Source organism: Hibiscus syriacus, unplaced genomic scaffold (assembly GCF_006381635.1).
Source record: "Hibiscus syriacus cultivar Baekdansim isolate YM2019G1 unplaced genomic scaffold, ASM638163v2 tig00001825_pilon, whole genome shotgun sequence".
In the NCBI taxonomy this organism is placed as follows: Eukaryota; Viridiplantae; Streptophyta; class Magnoliopsida; order Malvales; family Malvaceae; genus Hibiscus; species Hibiscus syriacus.
Window position 1 is genome coordinate 1,311,183 of NW_024061893.1, and position 19,596 is coordinate 1,330,778.

A 19,596-nucleotide genomic window follows, 5' to 3' on the forward strand; every position below is an offset into this window, starting at 1 on the left:
AGAATTAAGCATATTTTAGTTTAGAAATGGAGAAAAAATGTAATAGCAGTTATATCAAACGTTAAAGAAATTGAAAAACACCCATCTAATCATTAATCTCAGCTTGAGACATAATTAATTTATAAAATCTGTTTTGAAAGTTCCTGTTATTCTTTCTAAATTTGCGAGATTTTTTTTTGATAAATTAAATTTGCGAGATTCTCTCCTCCTTTCCGACATCAAAAACTTTAGGGTAAACTATGTATTTAGTCATCCATTTATTCTCGTAGTTTTATTTTGGTCACTTAACTTTTTTTTAAATCATACTTAATATTACATTTAGATTTTGTTTTAGTCACCACCATTAAAAATAAACAGCTACTAACGTTGCAACTTTTTTTCTTCTTCAATGTGACGCACATTATCATATAATAACATATCAACATACCTTATGATTTTTTAATGACGGATAACCAAAGTAAAACCATATATGATTTTAAAAAAGATAGTTTAATGACCAAAACGAAACCACGTGAATAGGTAAGTGACTAAATACACAGTGTACCCAAAAATTAATAAACATGATATATATATATATATATATATTATGGTGATGCTTGAAAATTATTTAATTTATAAGGTAAATTATATTATTCGTCATTATATTACTTTGTTTACAAAGGAGAAAAGTAAATCGGCTAAAAAAACTAATTTACTGCGAATCCTCTAGGGAAAGAGATACCCCTAACACCAGTTTTTTAATGATAAATGATAAAAATAATAATGATTTGACGATTAATGGTATAATTTATCTTATTTACACTTGATATGAGTTTCGAACGAATAAATCATGATTTTAACATTAATACTTTTGAAGAAAAAAAGGTAAAATCATTTTAGTGTGATAATAAATAACACACGATTCATGAGTTTGCTTTAATCATTTTCTTTCCAATAATATGAGTTCTACTGTTCTCTAATTATTATTACTATCCAATAAATATAATGACATCTTAAAATCAGTCATGATACACGGCGTTTTGCCAGGTTAATGTAAATGGGAAACGTTAATTCCCAAAATAATGTTATCAGCTAATTATTTCCTAAATGGGTGTTTGCTATAGAAAAATACAAAAGTTGGGATATCTCGCGTCTTTAGTGTTGCATTCTGAACCTCTCGATGTCTTCAATTATTTTTGGATATCTCGGCGTCTTTTGTATTTGTTTGAGGATGTCTCGACGTCTTCAACACAATTTCCATGTAAAATAGGATCTCTCGACGTCTTTGCATGCAAATTGGGACAATTTCCATGCTCGTTGAATATCTAGGCGTCTTTCATCTGGAGTTTGCAGCAAAACCAATCAATTAAAGCAAATCAACAATGCCAAAGTAAAATTTATTAAAGCAATTGCAAAAGCATTGGGGCCGGGGACATCATTAAACAAAAACATAAATTTTATTAAAGAAAGGTGTTGTTAAAAGGAAATTTATAAAAGCATTCATTTGTAAAGCAATAATGGTGTTATTAATGAAATTATAATTTTGTAATTTTGTAGATTATATTTGATTCAATTACTCGAGTATATATACATATTTATTACTTAAGGGTTTAAAACGTCAATTTTAAATACTTACTGAAATGAAATAATAATTTAGTAAAATTTAATAATAATGATTTAATCATTATTAAATTTTAACTACTAATGATTTAATAATAATAATGTAATTATCTAGTAGTAAAAAACTCAATTTAATAGCAATGATATTTGATTCAATTACTTCAATGAATTTACTAATAATACTCAATTTTAGTAATTACTAATAACGATTTACTAATTATGAATTTAATAATAATAATGTAATGATTTGATATAAATGATTTACTAATTAAATTCATGATTACTAATAATGATTTATTAATTATGAATTTAATGATTTGATATTTAATGATTTAGTAATGATATGATTTAGTAATGATTAGTAATGATTTACTAATAATGATACTAATAATTTTTATTATTAATATTTAATGATTTGATACAAATGATTTAGTAATGATTTGAAATAATGAAATTGTAATAATTACTAATAATGATTTAATAATTATTACTAATAATTATTTAGTAGTAAAAACCCAATTTAATAGTAATGATATTCGATTCAATTACTTCAATTTGATACAAATAATTCGAATAATGATTACAAATCTTGACGATGTCGGGGTGTTGTTGAGTAGTAATGTCGAGGCGCACGTCGGTTTCGTTGTGGTTGTTTCACTTGTTCAGGAGTTTGTTCATCATAACCAACATGCTCATTCATTGAGGGCATAGGTTCCGGTGTTGTAAATATTTGCCCACCACCACTATGCTCACCCATCCGAGGACAAATACTTGTACTTGTCATCATAGATATCATCTGATCAACATCATTTGTTGCCCCAAACATGGGAGAGAACATGAGTGATTGATGAGGAACATGTTGAGGAGTGTAGGGCGTAACACCATAATCACCAACCACTTGACTAAATGATCTTGTGTGATCAAAAGATTCTGGTGGGATATTATACATTGCCTCTTGTCCTGCTCCACGGTGAGAACTCTCACTCCCACTCACACTCCCATTCCTTCTTGGTTTCTCGGGTTTATGGTTCAGGGTTCAGGGTTCAGGGTTCAGAGTTTAGAGTTTAAGGTTTAGAGTTTAGGTTTAGGGTTTAGGGTAATCCGAACTCTGGAAGTCAAAGTCATCCGCTTGTATGGGAGTGAGCATTGACAAGTATGAACTCATGTTGTTCAAATGATTGATATGGTTGGCATGCCTCCCGGTAAAGCGAATTTATTACTAGTAATGGTTTAGGGTTTAGGGTAATTCGAACTCTGGTGTTATGCCCTACACTCCTCAACATGTTCCTCATCAATCACTCATGTTCTCTCCCATGTTTGGGGCAACAAATGATGTTGATCAGATGATATCTATGATGACAAGTACAAGTATTTGTCCTCGGATGGGTGAGCATAGTGGTGGTGGGCAAATATTTACAACACCGGAACCTATGCCCTCAATGAATGAGCATGTTGGTTATGATGAACAAACTCCTGAACAAGTGAAACAACCACAACGAAACCGACGTGCGCCTCGACATTACTACTCAACAACACCCCGACATCGTCAAGATTTGTAATCATTATTCGAATTATTTGTATCAAATTGAAGTAATTGAATCGAATATCATTACTATTAAATTGGGTTTTTACTACTAAATAATTATTAGTAATAATTATTAAATCATTATTAGTAATTATTATAATTTCATTATTTCAAATCATTACTAAATCATTTGTATCAAATCATTAAATATTAATAATAAAAATTATTAGTATCATTATTAGTAAATCATTACTAATCATTACTAAATCATATCATTACTAAATCATTAAATATCAAATCATTAAATTCATAATTAATAAATCATTATTAGTAATCATGAATTTAATTAGTAAATCATTTATATCAAATCATTACATTATTATTATTAAATTCATAATTAGTAAATCGTTATTAGTAATTACTAAAATTGAGTATTATTAGTAAATTCATTGAAGTAATTAAATCAAATATCATTGTTATTAAATTGAGTTTTTTACTACTAGATAATTACATTATTATTATTAAATCATTAGTAGTTAAAATTTAATAATGATTAAATCATTATTATTAAATTTTACTAAATTATTATTTCATTTCAGTAAGTATTTAAAATTGACGTTTTAAACCCTTAAGTAATAAATATGTATATATACTCGAGTAATTGAATCAAATATAATCTACAAAATTACAAAATTATAATTTCATTAATAACACCATTATTGCTTTACAAATGAATGCTTTTATAAATTTCCTTTTAACAACACCTTTCTTTAATAAAATTTATGTTTTTGTTTAATGATGTCCCCGGCCCCAATGCTTTTGCAATTGCTTTAATAAATTTTACTTTGGCATTGTTGATTTGCTTTAATTGATTGGTTTTGCTGCAAACTCCAGATGAAAGACGCCTAGATATTCAACGAGCATGGAAATTGTCCCAATTTGCATGCAAAGACGTCGAGAGATCCTATTTTACATGGAAATTGTGTTGAAGACGCCGAGACATCCTCAAACAAATACAAAAGACGCCGAGATATCCAACAATAGTTGAAGACGTCGAGAGGTTCATAATGCAACACTAAAGACGCCGAGATATCCCAACTTTTGCATTTTTCTGTAGCAAACACGCCATTTGGGGAAATAATCGGCTGATAACATTATTTTGGCAATTAACGTTTCCCATTTGCATTAACCTGGCAGTTTTGCCCATGATACACAAGAGCGATTAGTGAGGGTCATGGTTCCCAAAATTTAAAAGAAAAAACTTTAAAAATTTTGAATGTCACTAATTAAATCCCATACTATAACTTTTAAAAAATTTCATTAAGCCTATTAAAATTTCAAAAATTTTAGTTAGACCCTAATTTTAAAAAAAATATGTAAACTAAATCCTTCAAAATTTTAAAAATCTTATTTAAACCTCTCAATTTTTAAAAATTTTAAGTTAGTTTCCAAACTTTATCATCAAGTTCCGCCACTGCTTAAAATCGCCCTCCCTACTTTGCTTTGCCAATAAAAGAAAAGAAAAAACTACTACGACATTAATGACTTTGTTATTACCAAATTGCTGAGATAAATCAAAACAAAAAGAAATAACAAAATTTTCTAATGAGTGGGATGACACAACTTCCCATCAAAGCAAATGGTGATGAAACAAACAGTTTCATAATGAAACACTTACGAAATAAATTTTAAAATGTTAAAACAGATAAGAATATAAATTAGTGGGATAAAATAGGGTCTTTTCATATACACATGATATGCTTACATGTAAGTATAATGTGCCCATAGCCCACCACTATCCTGAAACATGAATTGGTTCAATATAGAGTTTTAGTTAGATGCAGGACTCTGTATAAATAGGAACTAAATCTATAAGGCTAAAACTTGACACATTGAACAATGATACAAATATTTGTATTTGGTCAAAAGAAAAACTACCCTAAAAAGGGATAAAAGTTGACACATTGAACAATGATCAATATATATTTGTATTTGGTCAAAAGAAAAACTACCCTAAAGGCTACAATTTTAGGATTTTTAAAGCTTCCTTTGCAATTTCTAGAAACATATTCAGCGTTATATACCAGTCATAACCTTTTTATATTTAAGTCATTTTCCAAGTCGCCCTTCGAGCATTAGTGAAGAGTCTATCTCGCCAAGCCAACCAAATAAAGGTTTTCCACCTAGGAGGAACGTGAAGCTTCCAAATCCAAGCAAAACATCCATCCTGGTCATTGGAATCTCCAACAATGAGGGAAACATAAGCTGATTGAATAGAAAACCTATTCTCATGAGGTTTTTATTCCAAATATACACTGTTGCACATGACTCTAATTGCAAAATTAATGGTAATTAATATAAATGTATACAATATGATATAGGAGCAAAATTTCTGTTTTCATATTTGGAAAAGAATAACTATATTTAATTCAATTAAAAAAAACTAAACCAAAAAAATATACACAACAATAATTTAAACCATCCACGTAATTTTTTCATATATATATATATATATATATATGTAATACACATATTTAGATTATTTAAAATTTTATTTTGAAAATAATTACCCACTAAAACAACTATTTAATTTAAAACTGATTTAACTTAATTAAACTATTCAAAAAAACTTAGTTAAAGAGTAACTTATTTTTTCGAAAGGTATTGTATTACTACAGAAATATTTGATTATTAATTTTATTATCGAAAAAAAAACGGCCGGACGCCGAGGAGAACCCAAGGACAAACACGTCACACGAACACATATAATTTGATTTATTATTCTTTTTAAAAGATTTCAAGAGGAGGGAGGTTAAAGGAGGAGTTAATTCAAGCGGGACAAAGTTGGGAGGTTAAGGGTTAGGGTTAGGGTTTTTTTAAAAAAAAAGAAAAACTTGTACAGGCAATCAGTCTTCACTGTCGCTCTCTTCTGAAAAAAAGTAAGATAATTTCCCGGCAATCTTTCTATTTATTGCAGAGTTTAGTAGCTATTACTAACGGCATTGGTTTATAAGAATCAATTTTAGGTTCTTCGCGGCTTTTGGTTTTCCCGGAATGTAGTTTCTTGAAAATATTTTACTGTAAGAAATTGTTTTCTTGGCGGTCCTTCACAACTCTTGTTATTATACAAATATCCTTGATGTTTGATTCTCCTTGTATATATTTTTTTTTCGTAATTAATATTTTTTGGGAAAAAAATTCATCATGGGTACTGTTTGTTATATTTTTACAAAATATGTCAATATAGAGTTGGAATGTTCGATTTGTGTGTTGAATATTTCTTCCGTTTTCTTAATTTTTTTACAGGTTTTGTTTTTCTGGTTAAGTGGAGGCCTGCTGTGTGAGTATGATAGAAGTCGATGAAACAGAGGACCTTGAATTCAAGTGGGGTAAAAAAAGGGGAATTGGTGGGAAAAACAGAGATGTTCAGTTTTATGAATCATTTACTTTTGATGGTGTTGATTATGCCCTTTATGACAATGTTTACCTTTATAAGGAAGGCGAACCATTGCCTTATCTTGGAAAACTTATAAAAATATGGGAAACTGCCGATAAATCGAAGAAAGTGAAGGTTTTATGGTTTTTCCGACCTGAGGAGATCTCAAATTATCTTGTAGATGGATTGGTACATCCGAATGAAATATTTTTAGCATCTGGTGATGGAGTAGGCCTTGCCAACGTTAATCCATTGGTAATTGTGATTTTATATAAAAATCGGTGCTCTTATATTTTATTTTCTAGAAAGCAACTGTAATAGTTTGTGTGCCCTGACTTGTAATTCACAATTTGATTTCTTGAGTTTTAGTAGTGACTGAAAGCAGGTGTATTATTTTTTCTATTGCTTTTTATTTGAGGAAGTATTAGCATGATAATTTTGAGGGGCTTTCTGTTGATCTAATTAGTTAAGTGTAAATTTCCCCTTTTTGTTTAGCTGTTAGGCTATTTGGAAATTTCTTGCATGGAGTGAGTAGGTTACAGTTTGATGGAACGTCTCCAAGAGTTCTTATCTCTTATTTACTTTTGACACAGTGGTGGGCTACAAAGTGGAATAGATTTGGTCTAAAACTCTTATAATCCTTGAAAATGGTTATTTATGTTTGATTCACTTTTGCCTTAAGGATATTAAAGTCGTGAATTGAATTGTTTATCAGTTTGTTTCTGAAGTAGGCATCTTGTTAGATGTGGTTCAGTTTTTAAGTGTTAAACATACATTCAGGAAGCAATTATTGGAAAATGCAATGTGGTTTGCATTTCAAAGGATAGCAGAAATCCACAACCTTCGGACAGAGATATCCGAACGGCGAACTTTATGTTTTACCGTACTTTTGATGTTGGGCAGTGCACTATCTGCGATAAGATAGATGAAAAAATTGCTGGAATTGAAGGTATTTATTTTCCAGTCATATATTCCTCTCTTTCATTGTGATTGTGATGCTGGTTGTATTAATTGTTGAAATTCCTGTTTCTATTTCTCAAATTGTTGCAGTTAAATTTATTTTTAACCTACCCGGTTCTCTGAAGCCTACTTCTGTCCATAACTTTAGCATGGATGATAAAAATGCTAGTGAAAATGCTATAGAAACAAATGGAAGAGTGAGTTTGTCTAAGCTAAACTCATCTGAGGATCAAATTCCTGAAGATGATAGACAAGAAGAACAGAAACCTATTGTTGCAGAGAATCTTGCTCCCAATGATAGACGAGAATGGCTTTAACTACAAAACTGCTTCAAGTTTTAAAGTTGAGAATTCAGATGTAAAAGTTTCATCAGTTAAACCTATTATCTCCCAGAGAGAGAAGCTTGTTTCTGGTGTAGTTACAGACTCAGTTGGACCGGAAAAAAGAGATGACAGACAGGAAAATACTTATGCTGATAAGACAGGTTTTAGCGGTAACATTAAAGAAACTGCAAACTCTTCCGTTGAGAAGATAGGTCATGTCAATCAAGTCAAAGTTGATGAAAATTAAAATCCATCAAGGATACGAGTGAGTTGGAGGAGAGGCCGCATAAGAAAGCAAGGCTTGATGGTTTTGTGAAGGTCTCAAATGACAAGGAAAGCTTAAGACATCCTACAGATCCTCGTCGGACAGCCAAAAGCTCTTCCAATAAGCTGAAAATTGATGATAAACACACAAAACCTACTAACTGCAAAACCCCTGCAATTCCTTCAAACCATGGTAAAAGAACTGGTGACAAAGCTGTAGAAGTTACTCGTATGCCTGATTCTGTAAGTGGTATTTTTGGGCTGCCTTTTCTTTTTTCCCCTCCTGATCAATTTCATTTTAAAGATTATGTTGAGGGGACACAGGGTTCTAATGCACATTAAGCTCAAAGGATGGGGTTGGTATTATTTGATAAGAAAGATGTTATTACTTTGCAACCGACGGTTGTTTTTCCAAAACTTAGTTTTAAAATTCAGTTGTTTTGAGTAATGGCTTTGTTTTATTTGTATTATTATAAAGATTGTAGATAAATCCTGTGAAACCTTTCTTTTCTTGGTTCGCCTGGCCAATTTAGAACCTAATTTCTTCCTCAAAATTTCAATTTATTTTATGTGTAATCAAAGAATAGTGTAGTCTCATATGCTTGTTTCTCCTACTTGGTTCCTTCCATTACTTGTATCCTGTACAGTGTCATGCTTGCCTGTCTCTGCTTTCCCACCTATTGTGGATTTACTACCCTACTATCCCTGTGTTGTTCTCTCTGATGTGAAAATTTCTTGTGACAATTTACTTCTTACATGTTATTGTTTCATACTGACAGGATAGGAGCAATTGGTTTGGTGAAATTGTAAGTACTTCTCCGTCACTTCTAAAGTGATTGCTTAAATTATTTTCACATCCTACTTTGAATGTTGTTATGTTTTCATAAAATTAGTCTAGAATCTTCAAGCTGATCTTTAAACTGCCTCATACATTGTTTCAGCCTTGGGAAGAAAGAATGCAAGATGCACATGAGCAAGGAAGACTTGTTCTGTTTCTAAATTTGGATCCAGCTTACACTTCAGCAGATGTGGAGGTAGTATCTATTATGAATAAAAAATTATGTTGTGTTCGTAGTGTTTTGTGTTTTCATCCATCTATTTCTGTTTTCTATCTATTTTCCTCCCTCTACCTTTCTGCGTTGTACCTTTTTACTTTGTTATTAAGAATATAAATTTATTTTTCAGGATATAGTTTGGACTGCCTTCAAGAAAACTTGCAGAGCAAAGATGGTGCAGCGGAATGCATATTCTAGCTCTCATTCTGGTATAAACATATTCTATATGTGACTTTCACGGGAAACAGTTTTCCTCCCCATGGAGCTAAAAAAGTTATGTAAATTATCTGAATACGGAACAAAAAGTTGCCAAAATAATTTGAAATATCATCTGATACTTTGAATAGCTAAAGGTACTGATACAAAGCTCTGCTATTATTCTCACTGGGACATGATATCTAGTCAATATTTTGAGATATTTTTTTTTGATAGGAATAGTAGGCCTCATTAAAAAACCCCTTCATGATTAACAGAACTTGAAAATAGTTCCTTAATCAGCGAAAGGAGGAAAAGAATGCCCTAGGATTTCATTAACCTCAAATAATTACAAAGTAATACAAACTAATCTCCCTCAAGAGATACAAAACCAGAAAGAAACAGCCCTTAACAGAACATAATTATCAACCAATACCAGCCTTAGCTAGGACATCCGCCTCTTTATTGGTTGTCCTTCTAACCCATCTAATAAGACCTTCATAAGCACTAAGCTTTTGAATAATGTCTTTAACAATTTGAACATAAACGACAGGACATGAAACAACATCCTTAACCCAGCCAATTGCCATCTTACTATCACTCTCAATAATCAATCTATCTTTAAACCTATGAGGAATAGATTCATAAAAATCTAAACCCTTTAAGATAGCCTTCAATTCCATCAAAGTTGGAGGCCCCGGACCAGCAGGCTCTTTGAAAGTGCCAAGAATCGAACCAGACATGTCTTTCAGAATACCACCTAAACCACTCCTCTTCCAATCACTCGAAGTAGCCGCATCCACATGAAGTTTAATAAAACCCTTTGGAGGAGGGGACCAAGGAAACTTAGTTGACATCCAATTAGAATGGGACGAGTAGGAATCCACTAAGGAAGGGTCAGCAATAAGATCATCCTTGGAGATAGAAATTTGAGTTTCCTTGGCTAGAAACCATGAAGCAAGCCTGCACCTTGCTAGAAAGAAAATTTATGCTCGATCAAGCTTCCCTCCTTCAAAACATTATAAAATTCCTGGTCTTCCAAATTGTCCATAAAACTACTCCAGGGATAAATGACCAAATAAGAGAGTTGGTCTTCAAGTCATTCCATGCTAATAGGAATCTTTTAGCATCTTCATGAAAAACAGACTGAAAATTCCAATAACCCATGAATTTAGTCCATATTGGCCAAACAACCGAACAGGAAAAAAATAGATGAGATGAAGACTCTTCTTCTAGATTACAAAAAGAACACAAAGTATCATTTATGCCCTGAACACCTCTCTTAACCAGAGCTGTCTTCACTGCCAACTTCTTTAAGATAACTTGCCAAAGAAAAGTCTCTACTCTTGGAGGCAACAGGCCCCTCCAAACAATAGACTTCCATCCGAATCGGAAGTATCCGAATAAGATAGATTGACACATGATTTAACAGTGAAAACTCCTTCTCCAGTCCCCTTCCAAAACAGTCCATCAACAGCATCAGCAGAAATAGAAACAGTCCAATATTTTGAGATATCAAACAGGATATATCAGAAAAGGTAGACACAAAAGGCTGGCCTGAGTGTTTTAGTAATGGCTATTGGTGTTTGTCTCAAGTGATTTGTGAAGTCCTATCATGTCTGTTTAATATCATCTTTGTGTCCTATATCCTTGCTTTTGCTTCCTAACATAATTCATCAATATACATATATTTAAAATATAAAACTAAAAGCAACCTTTTTAGCCTACCTCAAATATAGCTTGTGGTGGATAAATTGAGCATTTAAGGAAATTAGCTTGTTCATGTTGTAGGTCAAGCTTTTGTTATATTCGATACCAGGGAAGTAGCAAAGGATGCTATTACAAAATTGGATAAGGGATGCTTGTTGCTACCAAACCAGAGGTATGATGTAATCATTTCAGTATGTGGTGCTGTACATATGCTATCATAATCCATTCCTAGTTTCATGCTTCTTGAATCAGTGGGTTCAACCTTCATTGTCAAGCTTTGTTGTTATTTGCTAGCAGTCATCTTGACTATTGTACGCTGCACCATGTACTAGCATGGCCTGTACCCCCTAGATGATGGGTTTGGAAAGTTTCTCTTAACAACTTGCACATTGTCATTTTGCCTTGTTTTCTAATGAACTAAGTGTTTGTGATCAGCTTACCTTTTTGTCTTATTAAAAGCTATAGTTTTAGTTTTTTCGATCATATGATCTAATTTTCTGTAGTGTCTTGACCTCATTAGCTCTTTCTCTTATCCCACTTTTTATCATGTATTTTGCTCATTTTCACCTTACTCTTTGTCTGGGGCTCTGTGCTGGTCCGTTTACTTTGAATTTGTCTTATTCATAACCTTTAGATTAATTTGCAGCATGCGGAACTGGCCCTAAGGGCTGTGAGGATACTATTTATCTTCTTTTATTTCTTGTCTTGTAGGCCACTTGTTGCTCGCATCCCAAATCCCTGCTTCTCCAGGAAGCAGTCAATTTTTGCAGGTCATCTCATTGTTGATAAGCTCAAATCTCTACGGGAGATGGTACCTATTTCTCCTCTCTCTCTCTCTCTCTCTCTCTCTCTCTCTCTCTCAGTTTGTAGGCCTGTTTGCTTGGTTAATAACACCCTATGTGACATGGATGTGGTAAATGTGATCTTCTTTCTTCTTTCTTGGTTCTGTTTTTTCTTTTTATTTCTGTTAATTTGTTGCTGGGTATACCCTTTTTTTCACAGAAAGAAGCGGTATCTACTTCACATTGTTCCCAACCTAACACACTTGAATATGATATGGCCATGGAATGGTGCTTGCTGGCAGAGACATCCAATCAGTTCTGGAAAAAACTATACGAGGTTTTGGATTTTTATCATTCTTTTTATATGTTTTTCTACCTTTTATTGCTTTGTGTTAAGTATGTATTTTGGATTTTTTAGCAACAATGGAAAGAGATAAAAAGAGTGAAAGCCAGCTTTAAGTCCAAATGAGCACCGGTATTTTTGTCTTCCCCTAATTTTTGCAAGTACAACCTACTACTCTTCTCTGTTTTAAGCATAATATGTGGTTCTGTTTATAATTGGTATGGCTGCTAAAGTGCTAATTTTGTGTTTAGTATATTCCTTTGAATTAAAAAGGAAACCATTTTTTGAAGCAAACAACCGATGCCAGATTTTCCGAATGAAGGTATGGTCTCTCCGACTATTCCATTTGCCTACTTTTTGGTTAATTTTCTTGTTTTCGTAAAAACAAATTACGAGTGTCTTGATTCTTGAAACTTCTTAGGTGATGCTGGTTTTGTTTCTTAAGTTTGTTACTCTTTTTTTTATTTAATCTTTTGTGATTTTCTATACTTGTGGAAAAATATTTTTGCAGTTGTGAAGCTGTTGGAAGTGGGGAAACTTGATTCCAGCTGTGTTGTCGATGCACTTCAACTAGGTGAAGCATTGTTAAAACTGATGGAATCTGCAAAATGGATGCCTGAGCTGCCAGTGTTGGGCAATCAAGGCAAATTTTGGAAAGAGAAGTAATTATGATTTGCAGTTCAGTTTTAATATGATGGTTGAATCCTCTTGTATATGTAAGCCTACGGGGATGTTGCGTGTTTGTCATCGGATACAACTCTGTTCTTTTTTCTTAAGGTGCTTGTAAATTAATGATCGAAGAAGGAATGTTGTTTTTAATGCGTATGGTATTGACGTTCCTACGACCGAATTCACCTGTCCAATATGCAGTATAGAATTTTGACAATAATGTTTTTTAAAGGTTTGATTTTGTTATTGTCTTGTTTAATAAACATTGAACGTGATGTGGAGAGAAAGAAAATTAATACAACTATATTGTCTAAAATCGAATCACAATTGATATTTTTTTGTCAAATTTTTTAAAACTTAGACCTTATATTTTATTATAATAAAAATTAAATTTAAAAAAATAATCGCGAAATATGATAAATTTATTGAAATAAAAGAGTAATACTTGAACGTGGTTGGTCAGAAATGATGTTGGGGACTTGAATTTTATATAAGATTCACTTTTATAATGAAATGCAAGTACGTGACACCTTGCCGTTGGCATCTAGTTGTTGTAAAGTGTGCTCGATTCATGTCATTGTTTATTTATTTTTGAATTTTAACTGTTGAAGCAGTCACGTAAAAACATTCCGCCTTATTTCTGCTCAAAAAATTAGCTGATACTTAACATCTAATTCATTGGGGGATTTAAGTTGTAATAGAGTCTTCTCTTTTTGCTTGGTTCCGTTTCTTTTTAATTTCTTCTGCTACATCCAGAAAACCTATAGAGCAATTTTAAATTGAAAAAATTGGTTAACAAATTAAATGAAATAAATTGAATAAAAATGTTTTTATAGTAAATTTTTATACTATTTTATAATATTTAAATAAAAATATAAACATTCAAACTTCGTAAGAGAACTAAATACACCGAAATATGAACCAACGTATAATTTACAAGAGGTGTGAGATTTCTAAATAAATTGAAATAATAAATATACTCGCATCGCATCAGTTCAAATAAATTAAAAGATAAACATACTAAATTTATTATAAGATAAACAATTTTTTATTGAAACATGTTTTCGTTACATCGTATGGTTTGGTAACAATTAATCAAGCAAGATGAACGCACGACGTCGTAAAGCTTTCATTTTGATTGTTTAAATCTGACCGTTATTTGAAAAATATATAGAAAGAGAAAGAGGAAAGGACACCACCTGGTACAGAGGGATTCCCACCCAGCCCTTCATCTCACTTTCCCTCCCTATGCTTTGCAGCCTGTGCAGCCTGCCTTGCTTCACTAGGTATCTTCTCGTCTTCTCTCGAATCTAATCCCGACCCGTTTGAAAACCAATAAGAATCGAACCACCGTTTCCGGTTCGGTGTTCATTATCCGAGTCGGTGGGAACCGAAAAGTTTAACAATTTTTTAATGGGTTGCGCTCAGTCCAGAATAGACAACGAAGAATCGGTGGCTCGTTGCAAGGACCGCAAATGCTTAATGAAAGAAGCGGTTGTAGCTCGCAACGCCTTTGCAGCTGCTCATTCTGGTTACGCCATTTCCTTGAAGAACACTGGAGCTGCCTTGAGTGACTATGGCCATGGAGAAGCTGAAGTGCCTCTACTAAACCCTCAACAGATCCCTGCTCCTCTTGACTCTACTCCTCCACCGCCTCCGATGATGGACAATCTCCCTCCACCGCCACCGCTTCCTAACTTCTCCCCTAGCCCCGTCCCCATCAAACGCACCGTTAGTATGCTCGCAATGCCCGTTAAGAGTCGCAAGGAGTTTGATGCTTCCCTCGCTATTGAAGAAGAAGAGGAGGAGGAAGAAAATGATGATGATGATGAAGAAGAACATCACGAGGGAAATGATAATAATAATACTAAGGAAGATTTGAGAAAAGATTCAAGAGGATCCCGTCGGGAAGAGATAACTCCCACAAGGACTCCTGAGAACAACAATATCGACCACCGCCCGCCGCTTGGATTTGGACGATGGAAATATTGAAGCTGCTGGTACAAATGTCGATGCTTTAGAGAACAATATCAATGAAGTGGGGTTTAGCGACCACGGGGGATTTGATAGTGAGATTGAGCCAAAAACGCCGGAAAGGCCTAAGAAGGTGGCGATGGCAGTGGAGGACCCGGAGGTGAATGATGATAAAGGGAAGCAGCAGGTACATATTGAGCATTCGAAAACGGCTCCGGCAGATTTCAGGAGAATGGTGAAGGTTGTTCCCGGTGTTAATTTATTGGAGGTTTTGAATGAGATTGATGATCATTTCTTGAAAGCCTCAGAGAGTGCTCAGGAGGTTTCAAAATTGCTGGAAGCAACAAGGTTGCATTATTATTCCAATTTTGCTGATAATCGAGGTAATTACATGTTTTTTCTTGTATTGCTTTGATCTAAAGTTATTTAGATGTTTGTTAATTTGCTAATAAGTTTGAGCTCTGACAAAACGAGTTTTTTCCCCTCTTCACAACTGATGATTGCACTTGCTTGTGTTTGATCAAAGCAAGAATTTGCCAATATCTTTTATGAGAAAGCTTGAAGCATGTTTAGATCTGGAGAAAGAAATTGTAGTTCTGAATGTGATTTGGTGGGCTTTTTGGTGGAAGGTGGCTTTACATGTAGATCTTTGTTTTCTTTTAGCGCCACGCGAGAATCTGACCTTGACCTTAGATCTTTCTACTTTACCCTTTTTGTTGAAAAGAAGAAAAAAAAGCTGCTAATATTTTGAAAGGGTGAATAGTCATCATCTTATTTGTTGAAAAATGCATATTCAGCTTTAAGGCTTTGATTGGTAGGGTGGAAAGAAAATTAGAATGACGGAAAATTAAAAGGAAAAGTGGAAAGATGGATATTTTATTTTTCTTTCCATTGGTGTGCTCGGTAGGAAGTATGGAAAAATTGAAAGAGAATACAATTTTACTTCCATTCATTGCTTGGTGGAGTTGAAAAATTAGAGTGAATACAATTAAACTAATAATACATATATTTTGAACTAACTCACTTTTTATCTCCTCTTTTCCTCCCAAATTTGGATAATTTTCCCTTCCCTCAATTTTCTTTCCTACCAATCATACTCATATTTATTTTCTTTTCACTTTTCCACTTCCTTCTCCCATCCATTCATTTTTTCATCCAAGCAAGCAAAGCCTAAAAGTAAAAGAAGAACAGTCATATGTTGGTTTGAGATTTGAGAATACATCTATCCAGCTCATAAAGATTATGAATTTTGGTGTATAATCTTGTATTACTATTTGTAATTGCTGTTTTAATGAGAAATCTTTAATAACTATTCCAAGAAACAAAAGGAAATGCTTTGATGTTTTTATATTGTGGACATATGCTGATCGTTTTTGTGATCCTGTTGAACGTAGGACATATTGATCATTCTGAAAGGGTAATGCGTGTCATTACATGGAATAGGCCTGTTAGAGGTATGACGAACTGTGAAAATGGGAAGGGTGAATTTGATTCAGAAGACTATGAGACTCATGCCACTATTCTGGAGTTGTTAGCATGGGAGAAGAAACTTTATGATGACGTGAAGGTGCATTTTTTTATAATAGTTTATTGTTTTCTCTGTTAAAAATTATATGGCCTGCTACTTGCCATGACCGTCTTTATTGCTTCCTTGACAAGCAACTTTGTCTAGTTCCCTCTTTTAATCCATTGCAAAGTACCTTTCAGCCAAATGTATCGCATGAATGAAAGATTATCTTAATCTTAATAATGATATGATATTGTTTTCTTGTTTTTGATGTTCTTCTGAATCTTATGAAATGTGGTCCTGTTTGAAGGAAGGGGAGTTGGTGAAGCTCGAGTACAAAAGGAAGCTTGCTTCGTTAAACAAGCAGAAAAAACACGGAGCTAGTACTGAATCATTGGAAAGAACAAAAACAGCTGTAAGTCATTTACACACAAGATACATAGTTGACATGCAGTCCTTAGATTCAACAGTCGCTGAGTTAATCGAATACGTGATGAGCAGTTGTATCCAAAACTTTTTATGCTTGCTGATGGGTAAGTTTTAATATGGAAATATCGAGAAAGTTGTATATTGTTTCTAATGCTGCTACTAATATCTTTGATGGTGGGTTACGCTTTCTGTTTTATTTGGTATCTGTCTTTATAAGCTTATACGTATTTGTTTTTGTTGCTCCTACGTATTGAACTAGGAAACAGACTTATCACTATCCAACAATGGCTATAAAAATTGACATTCTAATTTGCAGGATGGCTAACATGTGGGCAAGGATGTGCATACATCATGATAGCCAGCTGAAGATTGTTGAAAAGCTCAAATCTCTTGACATTGCATTTGTCTCCAGAGAAACAACAAAGCACCACCACGAGCGCACCACCACGAGCGCACCATCCAACTTCATAGTGTCGTCCAAGAATGGCATTCACAATTTGATAAGCTTGTCACTCGCCAAAAGCAATACATTCTATCTCTGTACAACTGGCTAAGGTTGAATCTCATACCTATCGAAAGCAACTTGAAAGAGAAAGTCTCCTCACCTCCACGAGCGCAGAGTCCTACTATCAAAACACTCCTTCATACTTGGCATGATTGTCTTGAAAAGCTTCCTGATGAGGTAGCCAAATCCACTATTTCTTCATTTGCTGCCGTGATAAAATCCATAATCATTCATCAAGACGAAGAGGTGAAACTAAAAGAGAAGTGCGAGGAAACCCGGAAGGAACTTTTGCGAAAGAGCCAGGCATTTGAGGAATGGTATCACAAGTATAAGCAAAGGCGATTTGGGTCGGATGAAACAGATGCAGAAAGGGGTGAAGATGCAAATGCAAAGGATGATGCTGTATCCGAGAGCCAATTTGCGGTCGAGAGCTTGAAAAAGAGGTTGGAAGAGGAAGTTGAAGCTCATGAAAAACATTGCATTCAGGTGAGAGAAATCTTTGGGAAGTCTTAAAATCCGCCTGCCCGAACTTTTCCGGGCTATGTCGGACTATTCAAATGCCTGCTCTGATGCTTATGAGAAATTAAGGACTGTTAACCAGTCACAAAAACCAAATAGTGCTCCCTCTTAATAGACTCAGCTCTGTTTTGTTAGGAGTGTCTTATTAGCTCATGTAACTTGGTGAATTCCAGTTTTGGCAATGCAATGATGCAATGATGCAGTGTGTTATTTAGATACCTATGCGCAAAAGAATCGGTTCCAACTTAGGTAAATGCCAAGTCAGGATGAGGACATGCACATGACATCATTAGAATACACTGATAAAACCATTGCCTACCATTCCAATTTAAAATCTAATCCGGGAATTTATTGAATGATTTCAGTTTATTGAATGATTTCAGTGTTAAAAGAAAATTATTCTCTCTAAAGATTTTAGGTTCAACTAATTATATTTATAGGATGTGTATGATAATATTCGCAATGATTAAAAAAGATTTTAAACATGTACTTCACCTTAAACTATTAAAAAGGTCTAATTCTTGGAAAAATCTTATCACCTTCACTTCTCATGTTTACCTGTATTAAAAAAATCTTCCGGCGGTTTCACTTTTGACTCTTAAGGCTGAAAAATGTAGGCCTATCTTACCAGTTTTTACCTTTAACTTTGCCTACATTACCTTTAAACTCAAGGTCAAGCCTTAGGTCTAATATTTTTTTCCGTTAATTTGTTTCCTTCACTTGAAAAGATTGATTCCGGTATTATACTTTCCTTCTTTATTCCTATTGGATTTGGGTTAAGGGATGAAGTCCTCATATTTTCATAAAAGAATTAATTAAAATTTTAATTTTCCATTGAATTATTCTTAAGTTGGTCAAAGCCGTTGTCATTTTAAGCAGTCTCGTCATACAAAATATTGAATGCTAAGCCGTTTTTGCACCCAAGTTAGTTGGCTCTAAACATAACTTCACCAATGAACTTATTTGTACCTGGATCATGCATACGTATTATTTATGTTATAATATCACGTTACAAGCGTTTATATAAACCTCAGCATCCCAATTCACCCAACTCCAGAACATGAGTTTGATGCCAAAAAAAAAAAAGAGTACAAATATTCCTTCATTTCTAGCTTAGCCATGGAAATCAAAGTATGGCATAGGCAAAGCTCAAGAAGAAAAGAGACAATCAAATTAGGCCGGAGCTACACGCAACGCGACCAAGATGATAACTTGAAACCAAAGTGGAGAATGTTTTGGAAGAAATTCACAAGGAATAAGATCTTCACTTCCGTTGTTGGATTCCAGGCTTCTTATGACCTGGATGAGTATTCACTAAACTTCGATCAAGGAACCGGTTGGGCTGAACCGGATAATCTCTCTCGGTCTTTCTCGACTCGGTTTGCTGTTCCATCTAGGAATGCGCTGCATTCATGTGAGTGAAAATGAACCATAATAGCTATGGAAGTTGCAGTCCACCATGAGTTTAATAGCTATGAAACATAATAGATCTGTTTTGAGGCATTGACACTGCCAGGGCAAAGCCATCTTTGATGGTGGATCCCCTGGTAGCTCATTTTCAGCATTTAAATTATGCACTAAAGTCAATCAAGCAAAAATAAGAAATTATTATTTTATGACAGCAAACCTATAAAACTGATCAAGGAAAATGCTAGATGATCACACATTCCTTGTAGTCAACTACTTTTAAAAGGATTCCTTTCATGATGACATAACTTTGATTCCTTCACTTTTCGGTATAGATTTTGTATATTTATCTCAAAGATTCTCCAAGCAGGGATTCATCATTCTTTATCATATA

General features: G+C 33.7%; 1 protein-coding gene and 2 pseudogenes across 1 annotated transcript; all 3 read left to right on the top strand.

Moving 5' to 3' along the window:
• Positions 1-5,890: 5,890 nt before the first annotated feature.
• On the top strand, positions 5,891-12,796 carry LOC120136248 (annotated as a pseudogene).
• A 1,379-nt stretch (positions 12,797-14,175) lies between these two features.
• On the top strand, positions 14,176-14,869 carry LOC120136270 (nitrate regulatory gene2 protein-like). Its single transcript, XM_039152361.1, has one exon. It carries the CDS (start codon positions 14,275-14,277, stop codon positions 14,851-14,853), a length of 579 nt encoding a protein of 192 aa, XP_039008292.1. The 5' UTR covers positions 14,176-14,274; the 3' UTR covers positions 14,854-14,869.
• A 105-nt stretch (positions 14,870-14,974) lies between these two features.
• LOC120136259 lies at positions 14,975-18,008 on the top strand (annotated as a pseudogene).
• The last annotated feature ends 1,588 nt before the right edge of the window (positions 18,009-19,596 follow it).